This window comes from Chinchilla lanigera, unplaced genomic scaffold (genome assembly GCF_000276665.1).
Source record: "Chinchilla lanigera isolate Chin_1 unplaced genomic scaffold, ChiLan1.0 scaffold00077, whole genome shotgun sequence".
In the NCBI taxonomy this organism is placed as follows: Eukaryota; Metazoa; Chordata; class Mammalia; order Rodentia; family Chinchillidae; genus Chinchilla; species Chinchilla lanigera.
Window position 1 is genome coordinate 8,264,478 of NW_004955478.1, and position 12,478 is coordinate 8,276,955.

The 12,478-nt window shown below is 52.6% G+C and overlaps 1 protein-coding gene across 4 annotated transcripts; it reads right to left on the bottom strand.

Annotated features, from left to right (window-relative positions):
* Nucleotides 1-321: 321 nt before the first annotated feature.
* Nucleotides 322-12,170, bottom strand: LOC102027180 (angiotensin-converting enzyme-like). Of its 4 annotated transcripts, none has more exons than XM_013503170.1 (15): nucleotides 12,034-12,170; nucleotides 11,806-11,942; nucleotides 11,299-11,404; nucleotides 10,920-11,063; nucleotides 10,638-10,781; nucleotides 9,679-9,870; nucleotides 9,494-9,591; nucleotides 9,238-9,410; nucleotides 8,679-8,902; nucleotides 8,392-8,536; nucleotides 6,477-6,575; nucleotides 5,884-6,006; nucleotides 2,958-3,142; nucleotides 2,128-2,507; nucleotides 322-573 (listed from the first exon to the last, which is right to left on the bottom strand). In XM_013503170.1, the coding sequence occupies exons 1-14, from the start codon at nucleotides 12,128-12,130 to the stop codon at nucleotides 2,158-2,160; spliced, it is 2,217 nt and encodes a 738-aa protein (XP_013358624.1). In that variant the 5' UTR covers nucleotides 12,131-12,170; the 3' UTR covers nucleotides 322-573; nucleotides 2,128-2,157. The 4 variants fall into 4 exon arrangements, with proteins under 4 accessions (XP_013358624.1, XP_005402269.1, XP_013358625.1 ...); XM_005402212.1 differs by having other exon boundaries at nucleotides 10,920-11,007; nucleotides 11,246-11,404; XM_013503171.1 differs by having other exon boundaries at nucleotides 11,806-11,901; nucleotides 12,034-12,126.
* Between the last annotated feature and the right edge of the window lie 308 nt (nucleotides 12,171-12,478).

A 12,478-nucleotide genomic window follows, 5' to 3' on the forward strand; every position in this document is an offset into this window, starting at 1 on the left:
AAAAAACCAAAAAAAACAAAAAGAAAGAAAAGAAAAGAAAGAGGCTTCTTAGAGAGAAGGGTAACGGCATCAGTTGTTTAGTGAGCATCTTGGCGGGCTTGAAATATTGCAGAGGGTGCAATGGTCAGATTTGGGCCGGGAGACAAGCATGCAAAACGGGTGAGGGTAATGGGGGCCCCAGGACAGAGCCACGTAGCGGAGGGAAAGGGTAAGTGACACAGACTCTCTGCTGCTATTTTGAATATCTAGATTTAATTGATGGGCAATCAAGTTCCTAAACAGACAGACATTTTGGAAGAAATTTAAAGACATTGAAGGAAATATTTGGGCAAAATAAACTTTAATTGACGGGGTAGTGGAGGGAGGATGGCCAAGGAGGCTCAGCGAGGCTTTTGCTGGAGTCTGGTGAAGCCTGGGGGTCCGGGGCTGGGTGTGCATTTACTGTGTAGAATCACAATGCCTGTTGGGAGCCTCATTGGCCACTGTAGCTGGGAGATGAGAGGGCTGCTGGTGCAGCCTCCTGGGGAAGTGCAGAGGTGTCCTGGTTGCCCCTGTGTGCGGGGGTCAGGCAGGCTGTGGAGGAAAAGTGGGGCTCAGTGTGTGGGGCTCAGCTCTGAGGAGAGCCCTGGGCAGTGGGCCATTCTTTCATTCTTTTACTCATTCAAATGTTTTCCAGGTCTCCATTGTGCACCAGTGCCTGTACTGACCAGAAATGTCACACAGGGACATACTCCCGAGGTGGGTCTCTAATAGCTAATCATTGGAACAAATAAGGATTTTACAGTACAGAAGGGTACAAGCAGTGACAGAGACATCAAACAAAGGTACTGCAGAATTGGGGGCTGGAGTAGGAGTAGGAAGTGCTTGGCTCAGCCATGACACAGGAAGACTTCTAGAAAAATATAGGCAGAGATGAGAACCACAGAGATCTCAGCCTGGTGCCTCTGTCCCCTGAACTCGTGACTTTGCTGCTCAGATCCTTAATCTGGGGGCGAGCTGGTCCACCTTTTGGCCATCTTCCTATGGTCTCAGCAGTATCTGGGTGCCCCTTCACTGCAATTTCTAGCTATAATGTACTTCCCCTCAAGTTTCCCCTATGCTCTGACACACATTGACCCTCAGGCTTCCCAGGAACCCCTGGAACCTTAGTCCAGACTTAGTCTGAAAATATTGGGTGTGATCTCTCCCCGGCCAACAGACTGGAGAGAAAGGGTTGGAAAGGTAGGGAAAGGGACCTGCCCCCCTTCCCAGGCTTATTCCTAGAGCACAAATATCTCAGGTATCCTCCTGCAGCTCTCTCCTCTCCTCTCCCCTCACCCCCGTTGAGCCTGGAAAGGTGCTGTTTGTCGTGTGCTTGCTCCCCAGGGCAACCGGCCAGGCAGCAGGTGTGTGTGCTGAACAAGGCCATCTCCGGAGCAGAGTGGCTGGAGATGAGCTTTGTTTAAATATTAAAGAAGTCAATCATTAATCATGCCTGGCTTAATGCCCAGCTGCCCACTGTCTCCATTCGGGAGGGCCTGCGCTGGGTTAGGGAGAACCACGGGGCAGTTTGTGAGACTGTTTGGCTCTCAGGTGACCAACAAGGAGCTGTCTGGGACCACAGTACATTATGCAACCAAACACAAGGTGGGCCAGGTCAATGGGGAGATGTGAGGCCCGCAGTGCTTATGAACTGGATATCATCAGCTCGTAAAAGAATGTCCAGTTCTACTTGAGGACATTTTGTAAGGGGACTGAAGCAAGGCCCTCTTTCTAACCAGAACAGAGACTTCTTGGGTTCTGCAGTCCCAGCCAAGTCCCACATACCCTCCAAACCCCATAGCTGGATTCCTAAACCAAAGCAGGCTGTTTGAAGAATCAGTTGTGGGGTGAGGGCCAGTTCAAAGGGACACACTAAAACCCTGGCTCCTGAACCCCTGGGGGGAAGCGGTGTGGCCTGGAACCAAGGGCACACACAGAATCATAGAGCTGTTGCCTGTGTTCATGGCCTCACATATGAGTTTGCAAACACACAATCAAAACACCGCGTGTAGCCAGGTCTGCCTCAGCCGCACCCAATCACTGTTGTCCCCTCCCTGTCGCCCACCCTCCTGGGTTCAACCCCCTTCTCCTGTCCCTCAGCCTCACCAGTCTCACTGGTGGCTAGTCCTCGCTGTACTACTCAGCTGTCATCCACGGAGGCGTCCTGTGGTGGTGTGTGAAGATCCGAATGATTAGGCCGATCACACATAGCATCAGGACCAAGCAGAGACCCAGCAGGATCCACTGTCTTCGGGCAGCCTGTTGGGGCTCCGCGGGCATACCCAGGAAGTAGGTAGAGGGTAGGGTGCTGAGTACCACGCTGTCCTGGCCTAGTGACTGTTTTTCTAGGAAGTACAACCTGCAGGCCAGTCCCAGGACCACCAGGAACATGACCAAGCTCAGAACCAGCAGCATCCACTGCCCAAATGTAACCTGGTCAGGCTTCATCTGTACACCCAGTAGGGCCACTGTGTTTGTACTTCTTTCTGTGGAAGACAGGAAGAGCTCATAGTGCGGGTGGGCCTAGCAAGAGGCCCTTAGGGGATCTGACTGTTCCTAGACTTTTCTCTCAGCCTCAGGTGACAGGTGAAGAAATTGCTCCGGGAGGAGGATGAGAAAGAATAGGAGGAAAATATGTGCACGGTAGGGAGATATACCCATGGGACCTCATCAGGAGGCAAGATGTTGACCCTCTGCTCAGACACCAGCCTGGCAGTCTAGCTGGGTGGTGTGAGAAGCAACTGAGCCAGGGCTGGGCATGGCTGTACTCCGGCCTGGTAGAGACAGGTTAGCCAGCAGCAGTGCTGTGCCAGCTCAAGCAGGGCAGTGGACAGCCTGAGAGTTATGTCCGGGTCAGGGTAGGGGAATGGCTCAGAGCAGGGCAGAGTAGGGCCTAGGTTTACGCTAAGGCTGGGCTCAGAATCAGATTAACCAACCTTCAAAGGAACAGGTGAAGTCTGGCCAGCCTAGGATTTCGCCCTGCTGCACGTTCTCAGCCACCAGCCAGCTCAGCAGTGGCTTGAAGTAGCTCATGAGGGCCTTTGTAGACATATTGGACTGCCCAGTCAGCTCCTTTAGGACCTCTCGCCAGGGCCTGCTGGAGCCTAGCTTCAAGGCATTCCTGGAGGAAGTGAGGGTAACTGTAAGGCTGTGAGCTGAGGCGTCCACAGGTACTGCTCGGACCCCCTCAGATCCCTCCAGGCTTTGCCAGCCAAAATCTTCCCACAGAGCTCAGCATAATGGAGACAATCACCAGCTCTGAAATGTACTCATCTGAGTCTGAAGCTCAGCGCAGTCACTTAGTAGCTGTTGTCTGAGCCTGGGTTTCAATATTCATAAAATGGAAATAATAACAGTGTCTACCTTATAGGTTTGCCACAATGCTGAGAGGCAATAAATGTTAACTGCTGTCCCTGATGTGTATTAGACAGCTGTGATCATTATTCTCCTGGACTCAAATAGGCACAAAGTCTGTGCCACTTTCCTGGGACGTATTCAGTGTCAGCGGGCAGAGGTAGCTCTCCAATCCTTTCTGGGTTTACAGGGTTTAGGAGGACTCAAGGTCTCATGAGTGTGGAAGATGTTCTGTGTATCACCTGCAGCACTGCACAAATGTCCGCTGTCTCAGGGCACCCCTGGTGCTAGGCAGCCGGTGGTAGACCCTTGGCTTGGCCTATTGCACTTGCTCAGTAGGGGTACAAGATATGCCAAAACCAGGACTCCAGCCTCCTCACCCTGACTCCTGGCAGAGCAGTGGTGGGCAGGAATGTTGATCCTTCTCAAACTGTCATTCTCTGATATGACCAAAAAAGAGGTGAGATCTGAAGGCCCAGAGGGCATCTCTAGGGTCTGGACTAACAGGGACCCAGATTCAAACACCAGCAGTACTAATTCTGCACTCCGTAACTTCTGGCATACAATTTAAGGTCTCCCTTAGACTGAGTTTCCGCTTCAGGAAATGGGCTGCATGAATACTTCCCCATGGTAAGGATTAAATCACATAATAACCAAGGAGGACTTTGTATCCTGCAAAGTCTTACACACACCACTTAATAAACAACTGGGAAGGAATGAGGTGGGGAAGCTAAAGGTTAGTGGATTCTTGGAAGACACTGTTGCAGAAGAGTGTAGCTAGAGCCCTGAAAAATTAAGGTTAAAAAATTTCAAGATTAAAAGGAAAAAAACAGCAAAAAAAGAAAAAAGAAAAAATTCCACGACTAACTCTAGAGGATTTTATCAGATGCTGGATCTTGGGTACAAAGAAAAAACTAGCAGAGGGAAGCTTCAGTTACTGAAAATCTACCTGTTCAGAAAGAAGGCTATAGGCTGGTGGGACAAGATATGTGACCCAAGTCCAGCCTCCACCTGGTGTAGAGAGCGCAGAAGGCCAGAGGCCACAAAGCTGTCAGTGGGCACTGCCTGGAATGCCCAACTCTAAAGTGGTAATGACAGGCCCACAAACAAAGCCAGACCCACCCACCACAGCTGGCTGGCAGAGGTAGAGGGCCTTTGGGTAATTACATGGGGTCCACTTCGACTCTCCCTTCCCAGCACCTGGCCAGGGTGTTTGGATTTAGAAGGATGAGTCAAAGGTACCAAGATCAAGGTTTAAGATGCCTTAAGCATGTCAGGCTCAGTGATGTGCCCCTGCGGTCCCACCTACTTGGGAAGGTGAAGGAGAAGGGTCCCTTGAGTCTGGAGTTTGAGACTGACCAGGGTTACATAGCAAGACTCCATTTCACAGAAGGAAAAAGACCAGCCAAAAATTTTTTCCTGCCCCGCTATGAGACAGAGAAATCCTGAATAAACCCTCTGGAATGAACCCATGTCATCATTTTGTGTGTGTGTGTGTGTGTGTGTGTGTGTGTATGTGGTGATACCAGGGATTGAACTCAGGGCCTCATGCTTGCTAGGTTAAGTGCTCTACCACTAAGCTACATCCCCAGCCCTTCACCTACCTTTAGTCAACCTCCAACTACTCCATGCCTGAGCTCACGAGTATCCCAGTGCCCTATCCTTGAGGAGGTGAACATGAGAGTTGGGTAACCCTTCTCATGCTTGGCCACCTCAAGAATCAACTATCTCCTTTACAACACTCATTGCTCAGTGATTAGCATCCTGCACAGCAGGCTAAACCAGCCAGGTTGAGTAACACCTGCTTTTCCCTCCTCCCCTAATCTCCTGGTCTTCCCTCTCACCCTTGCACAGCCCACATTCCACTTTGCTGCTGCTTCAACTTCCCCAAAATTCATAATATCTTCATTTCTCAGAAGCCTCTCATCTGCCCACCACCCAGAAAATGGTGTTTAAGGTTGTCAGCTTGCGAGATTCAAGATCTTCCTGGATCAGGGGTCTGGATTCACCTGGTATGTCATAAGAAGTGCTTTGTACTTTCAATTCAGGTCCCCCAGCCTCTCCAAGTCTACTTCAAAAGCAAAGCAAAACAAAGCAAAGCAAAGCAAAGCAAAGCAAAGCAAAGCAAAGCAAAGCAAAGCAAAGCAAAGCAAAGCAAAGCAAAGCAAAGCAAAGCAAAGCAAAACAAAGCAAAGCAAAGCAAAGCAAAACAAAATGCTACGGAGCAGGAGGGACACTTTGATTTATTCTCTCTCTCTCTCTCTCTCTCTGTATTAGCAGAAGGGGCCAACAGTGTCTGACCATAAGATGGTCAACAAGAAAAAATGTGCTGTCATTCATGTAGGAAAGACTGCAGCCTGACACAAAGGGATCTAGCGGTAGGATGTAAGCTTAGTGAAGTTCTGCCCAGGTAGCCCAGGGTGGCCGGGTGAGGAAAGGGGCCTTGAGCAGGGCTCCTTAGGAGGGAGACAGAGCAGCTGAGGACAGATGAGGGAGGAGGCCACTTACTCCAGGATCTTCCCAGCTTTCTTGGAGTTATAGATGTCACACTGGTGCAGGGGACCCACGTGGCCCGAGGCATTGCACAGAGCCTCGTGAAACTGGAACTGGAGCACTAAGCTAAGGAAATACCTGGAACACAAGGGCAGGTTGTGGAGTAGGTCAGGGCTGAGAAGCCCCATGCCATTTCAGGCTAGGCCGCGCCAGTTTGCATGCCAGCGGTCACCATCTGGATGCGGCTCCCTGGGCAAGGCCCTGCCTTGAGTTGGCCCTAGAATATGAGGGCCCTCCTTGCATAGCCTTGTGAACCAGTGGTCACCCCAACCCTTGTGTTCCCCTTTCCTGTCTGCTTCTGGGGCAGCAGGGATGGTTTAGAACAGAATATTCCCACCATCTCTGCTCTCTACAAAGGATCTAAGGGAAAAGCTCAAAGGACCGCAGGGCGTGGACCTAAGAAGGCAGTGTAATCTGATGGGAAGAGCTAGCCAGAGGAGTGGGTAGCATTTGGACCCGGGGCCTTGCTGGACATCCTCAGCCTCACCTCACGCCTCCCAAACCCCACCTCCCAGAGCTGCCTCTGCCGACAGGGCCCAAACCTTTACCGCATGTAGGGCACACTGGCAGAAACATGGAACTTGGCACCTGGGTCAAAGTCATCCTCTGTCCGAGGCACAGGTGGGCACAGGCCTTGGTGCGTTAACCTGGCAGGAGAAAAATAGGGTCCTGGTAGAGCGACCTGAAGAAACTCAAGGCATATGCTTTTTCAAAGCACTTGTGTGTGTATATATCAAAATCGGACTTGACATGCAGACAACGCTTGACACATTTTCATTCATTAAATAACTGAAAACACTTGGGATTGGGAATCAGAATGAAACCATAACAGCAGTTAACATTGACTGAGCACATTCTCTGTGCTCTGAGCTGTGCGCATGGACCCCTGCACTCTCTCCACACAGGCCTGGTCTCTGGAGAGGCGTCAAGAAGAATCAAGGGGGGCCAATCTCTGCTTGCATCCATCTAATGACCAGGAACAGATTATAGACTGATAATCAGGTAGTTTCCTCTAGTACGTAGTGTTAAGAAGAGAACAGAGAAACATCCCTGTGACATGGCATTAATACTATTGTGCCCCTTTTACAGATGAAGAAACCAAGATCTAGAGATCAAGGAAGTAGCCTCAGGACACAGAACTAACCACTGGCAGCCTGATTACTTGAGGCTGTTTTTGCCCCTCTGAGCTGTGCTACTGTGGGAGATGGTAGGACTGATTGTCACTGAGCCTTCTTATAAAATGACTGCAAAATGGGGATAAAATGACCTGTCTTTGGAATGAGACAGTGTCTATGAAGATATATTGTATTGTTGGTTCACTGGTAACTCTGAACCATCCCTGGGGTTAGCAGATCACTGGGAGGTTCTTTTGGAGGTTTCTTGCTCAAGGTCCAGGGAGCTGGCAGCCCTCACTTGACCCTGGGGTTTGTTGGCTGGTTGGTGGTAGAGAAAGGAAAAAGTTCTCTACCAGCCGGTAGAGAAAGGAAAATGTTCCCTGTGGATGCCTCAGATGGCCAGGGTGGGGAGGGGTCATGTTCTTGGAGGAAACAGGGTCAAGACTCTGCTGACTCCACCAGTGAGCCCTGCACCTAAAATCACAGGCTGGGGGTGGGAGAACAAGAGGAGGAGGAGGAGGGCCTAGCTCTGCCGTGGCTGGGGTGTGGCCTCGGGACTGGACATGTGGCCTCTGTGAGTGCCGGCCGCTGCTGCTGGGAGGTGACCATTTTGGATGAACTCAACACAGAGTGACCGCAAAGGAGCTGCAGGCCTCATGTCATGCTGTGTCCAGCAGCCTTAAGCTAGTCAGTCTGACGCCTGGTGCATATGGGGAAGCCCTGGTCATCAGCATTTAATATCCAATCAAATGCCCTGCCTGACTGCTGGTGGGCTTTGTCAGCTTCTGGGTGCTAAGCCTCTGGCAGCTGGGCCTGTGTGTGGGGGCAGTGGGCCTGCCTCTGTCCTGTGGGCACTCTTTCCCAGAGGAAAGGTGCTCAGGCCCGGTTCATCTATCTTCCTGGCCTCACTGTGGGAAGAAGGAAGGAAGGGAGGTGAGGGGGCCTGCTTGGTGGTCAGTGTTCTGTTTCTGGAGAATCCCAGTAGCAGTCATGATGGGAGTTTTCTAGAGAACCAGGGAGCGGGGGAGCCCACCAAGATCCCTTTTTCACAGATGAGACTGAAGCCTGGAGAGGTTAAGAGATCTGCTCAGTGCTGGCGCCAGATTCACAACGAGGCCTCAGGATTGCCTGTGCTGGGTCTATGCACTACAGCACGGCTGATTTTGTCTGGTGACAGCGAACATCCCACACTGCCCTGGGATTTCTGTAGGACTGAGGATCACCAGCATTGTACCCCGACTATGCTTTGAAAGGAGGGGCCCACACCGCTCTCTGGCAGTGGTGGTCAAGCGCTGCCCACACCAGGTGTGGCGATGGAGCAGAGCCCCCAGGGCAGCCACCTTCCCACCTGAGGTTCCACCACTCCTGGTTGTAGATGTCCTTCTTGATGGTGCCATCAAAGACCTTCCAGCGAAACCTATCCACCAGGTAGCTGAAAGGTATGAAGGCGATCTTCTCCAGGGCGATGCTCATCAGGAAGTTGATTTCCTCCTCTGGGGATGGAGTCAGGGCAATCAGGAGGTAGCTCCTGAGCTCTCCCTTCCTTTACCCTTGCCTGGATGGCCGCCCTCACCCCCTCCAAGCTGTAGCCCCAAGCTCAGGCTTCCTTCCTAGTGTCCCTTTGGGCCCCACCACCTGAGTCCTGGCGCTGGACGCCGAGCAGGCCTGTGCTGAACAGGTGCTTGTGGGAAGAGGCTGAGAGGGTGATCATGGACCCCACAGCCTCTTCAAAAGCAGGGTTGGCACCTTCACGGAAGATTACAGAGAGATTCTGGTATTGCATAAAGTACTGGATATGACCCATCTGGTGGAAGACGGAGAGCAGGTCTTCTATGGTCACCTCAGTACATTTCTTTACCCTAGAGTTAAAGGGCAAGGATCAAGAGCATGAGGATGCCCTGGGAAGACTGGGATACTTCTCCCCAGACTTCTTTAAGGAATTGGCATGGATAGGGTGGGCATCAGAGGGCCCTGGTTGCTATCCTTTCCCACTCCGGGCCCCATATCCAATCAGCGACCAGGACCATAGCTCACATCCATCTCCCCTGCTGTGCTTCTGGCTCACATCCCCCCTCCCCCGGCTGGGCTCTCCCTGGGCCTTCTCCTTGCCTATGCGGCCTAAGACAGGCAGCTGGGGGAGGGATGGGGGTACGGAAGTACAGTGGTGGCCGCGGGCCATGTAGATGATCGTTACCTGAAGTCATCGCCAGTGTAGAAGTCCCAGGAAGAGGTTTCGCACTCCACCTCCCGCCCATCAGTCGGCATCTCCAGCATTGACTTTTTCCAGAAATTAGGTGGGACAGATAGGAGCCCCAAGGAGGCGAAGAATTTGTCAGCCTCTTCGAACATTTTCTCCGGTTTCCAGTGCTGTGGGGAAGAGGGAGCACGTGTGCACTGCCCTGATCACCCAGGGACCTGTGGATAAGGACATCTAGGGGCTAAGCACTGACCTGGGTTTTCATAATCTGAGTGATGTCCGCAGGGGGCTTCTTGGGAAAAGGCAGAACCAGGTCTAGGATCTTGTTCCAGGACTGAGCCCACATGTTCCCTGGAAGGAGAGTGGAAGTGTTAAGAGGAAGTGAGAACGGTCTGCCTGCTGACTGAGTACCCACCCCTGCCACCAGTGGACCCTTACCCAGCAGGTGGGCAGGGATGGGCCCCCGCAGATTGATGAGTTCAGGCCCGTAGTAGCGGTGCAGGGCACGGCGCACATACGCATGCAGGTTGATGTACAGAGGCTGCAGCTCCCGGTACAACTGCTCCAGGTCCTCCTCCAGGGTGTCTGACTCGTACTTAGCCCGCCACAAATCTCCCATGTCTTTGTACCCTAGGGCAGGGGAGGGGACTTGCCAGGCACTCACCACACCACCCTTTCGCCCTGGTCTTTCAGGCAGGAGACCCAGGTGCCTCCTTGGGAAACTGTTCAACCTCCCTGGTCCTCCGGATCTTCCTTTGGGAAGTTTACCTCCCAAGGCCACTGTCCATGTTGGATCATCAGAGAGGGACAAGCACGGAGCGAAACCCCAGTGTGAGCTCCTTTCCAGGCCTGCAAGGCTCTGCCTTCTCTAGTCCCTCCTCATCCTCACCACACCTGCAAAGTCCTGTCCTGGGTCACTCAGCCTGGGTACTCCCTCAGCCACAGCCTGTGGCCATGTGGACTTCTTTCAGATTCCCCAAACTGTGCCTCCCGCCCAGTGTGGGGCTTCTGCCCAGCATGCTTTTTGCTTCCTGCTTGGCCGGCTGTTGGCCATATTTTGGGCATGGGTAAATGCTGGAGGCTTTCCTCATTTCCTCCCTCAGCAGCGCCTTCCTCTGCAGCAGCATCACCATACGTGGTGTTAAAGACGAGTGTATACTTGCCTATGGTAGTTCCCTACAGGACTGCAAGCCCACAGGACAGGCAGCTGTCTATTTTTCACCTACATAGCCTCAGAACCTCTGTCCAGCACGCAGGAACCGCTCTGTTTGTATTTGTGGGGCCCACCTACAGGGCTGTAGTTCCCACCTCCAAGGTCCTGAGCCTTCCTTTTGAAGACCTAGCTTTGCCCCTTCTTGGGCACTGTCCCAAGATCGTGTTGTGTCCGGATGGCTCACCATTGAGCTGTGCCACTTTGTTGCTGAGCTGCACATAGCGCCAGAAGATGGGGCGGATCTGGCGACCCACAGAGTCCCGCCAGCCCTCCCAGGCCCACAGCAGCTCCTTCTGGTCCCTGGAGGTGGCCATGATCTCTTCGAGGTCTGCGCCCAGAAAAGGAGTTACATGGGACCCCCACGCCCTCCCACCTCTGCCCTTATCCACCCTGGGTGCCCTCCTCCAACAAGAGAGCACAGTTGGGGTTGGGAGGTCCAGAGAAGGGGCAGGGATTTGGCACTCACCGGGCTCCAGGGGCATACAGGGCCCCTCATCCAGGCAAACCTCGGCCAGGCTGTACGTTGTCTCCATGTAGGCCAGAAGCTTGTTGTACTGGAGGGGACAGGTGTCACCCAGGGCAGGCCTATGCCCCTGGGCTGCCATTAGCACTAGCACCACAAACCAGAAGGGGTGGATCTGGCTGAAACACCCACCCTCCTCCCCTAGAGGAAGTTCTGCTTCCCTCTGCAAATCCACCTCCTGTCCCAGACACTGGCTCCCCACCAGGTGTGACCCACCCTTCCCTGGGCTAGGGAGGGTGCGCCTGGAGCCCTGGAACTCTGTCCGTCACCTCCCAAAGCTCGTCCTCGGGCAAGGCCGCTTTGCCTATGTCCTGCAGCTTACTCAGCATGCGCTTCACAGCCGGGTCCTGGAACTGGGCGATCTTAAACAGGTGGGCTCGGGTGCCAAAGTATTTCATGAACTGGGACCTCTCCAGCTCCTTCTGCAGCTGGAAAGAGGGTCACCGTACTGGTTGTGGCAGATTGGGAAAGGCGGTAGGTGCCCCACATTGAACTCCTGGGGCCATGACCCCCCTTCCCACTCCCAAATCCCATTTTAAGGGTCCAAAATCATGAAGATTTGCTAGGAGAGTGAGTGAGAAAAGCCTGAGTCCCTAGAAGAAAGGAGGAAGGATTTAAAAAGGGGGACGAACCGAGAAACTCTTACATGAAACAAATTTGAGGTGATTTACGAGGTCTGGCGCTTGCAACCCACTTTAACATGTGCCTTGGGGCTTCCCTCTCTCCTCTAGCTCTAGACAGGGGTCAGCAGGTGTGGGTCCCAATTCCCAATAACCTCTGAGAAGGGCAAAGGGAGGAAAGAGTAAGGGGCAGGAAGGCGGAACCATACCATTGCCTGTTGATTTGGCTTGGTGATGTTGGTGACATAGTTCCAAGTGGCCTCTATGAACTGCTTCAACACATTACTGGCTGTTTGGTCATAAAACTGCAGGAACAGCTTTGCCTCAGTTTCATTGTAGTAAATATCTGCAGGAAGGGGATTATGTGGTCCTGGGGGGGCCTGTTCCCACCCAGAACCCGTGTCTGGTCCCGTGCTTCTTCAGGTCTCCAGCCATACCTAAACTCGGATCACCCACAATCCTAAGCCATGACAAGAGCTGCCCAAGGTAGAGGAGTACTAGTAGGGATCCAGGGTGAGTCCATCTTGTTCCCATGACCAATAGAACAGCAGAGCTGGGGGAAACTATGGCCTAATCACAAGTGAGCTCCATATTATGACATCAGTGGCTAAAGGGCCAGGCATGGAATGTCAGATCTGGAAAGTCCCCACCCACCTTCTGGTAAACTGTCTCTGTTTTGTAGGTGAGGAGATCTCTGAGGTCCAGAATGGTCAAGCTACAGAGCCAAGAGGAGAACTTGGGGCTCTGGACTTTTAAGACAGAACTCTTCTTTTTTGTTTGGTTACTTCTCCTTGGGATTGGATCCCTACTTGGACCTTATTCAGAGACTGATGAGGCACCCTCCCTCCAAAGCTAGGATTGCCTCTGTGTAGCTTTGTGGGT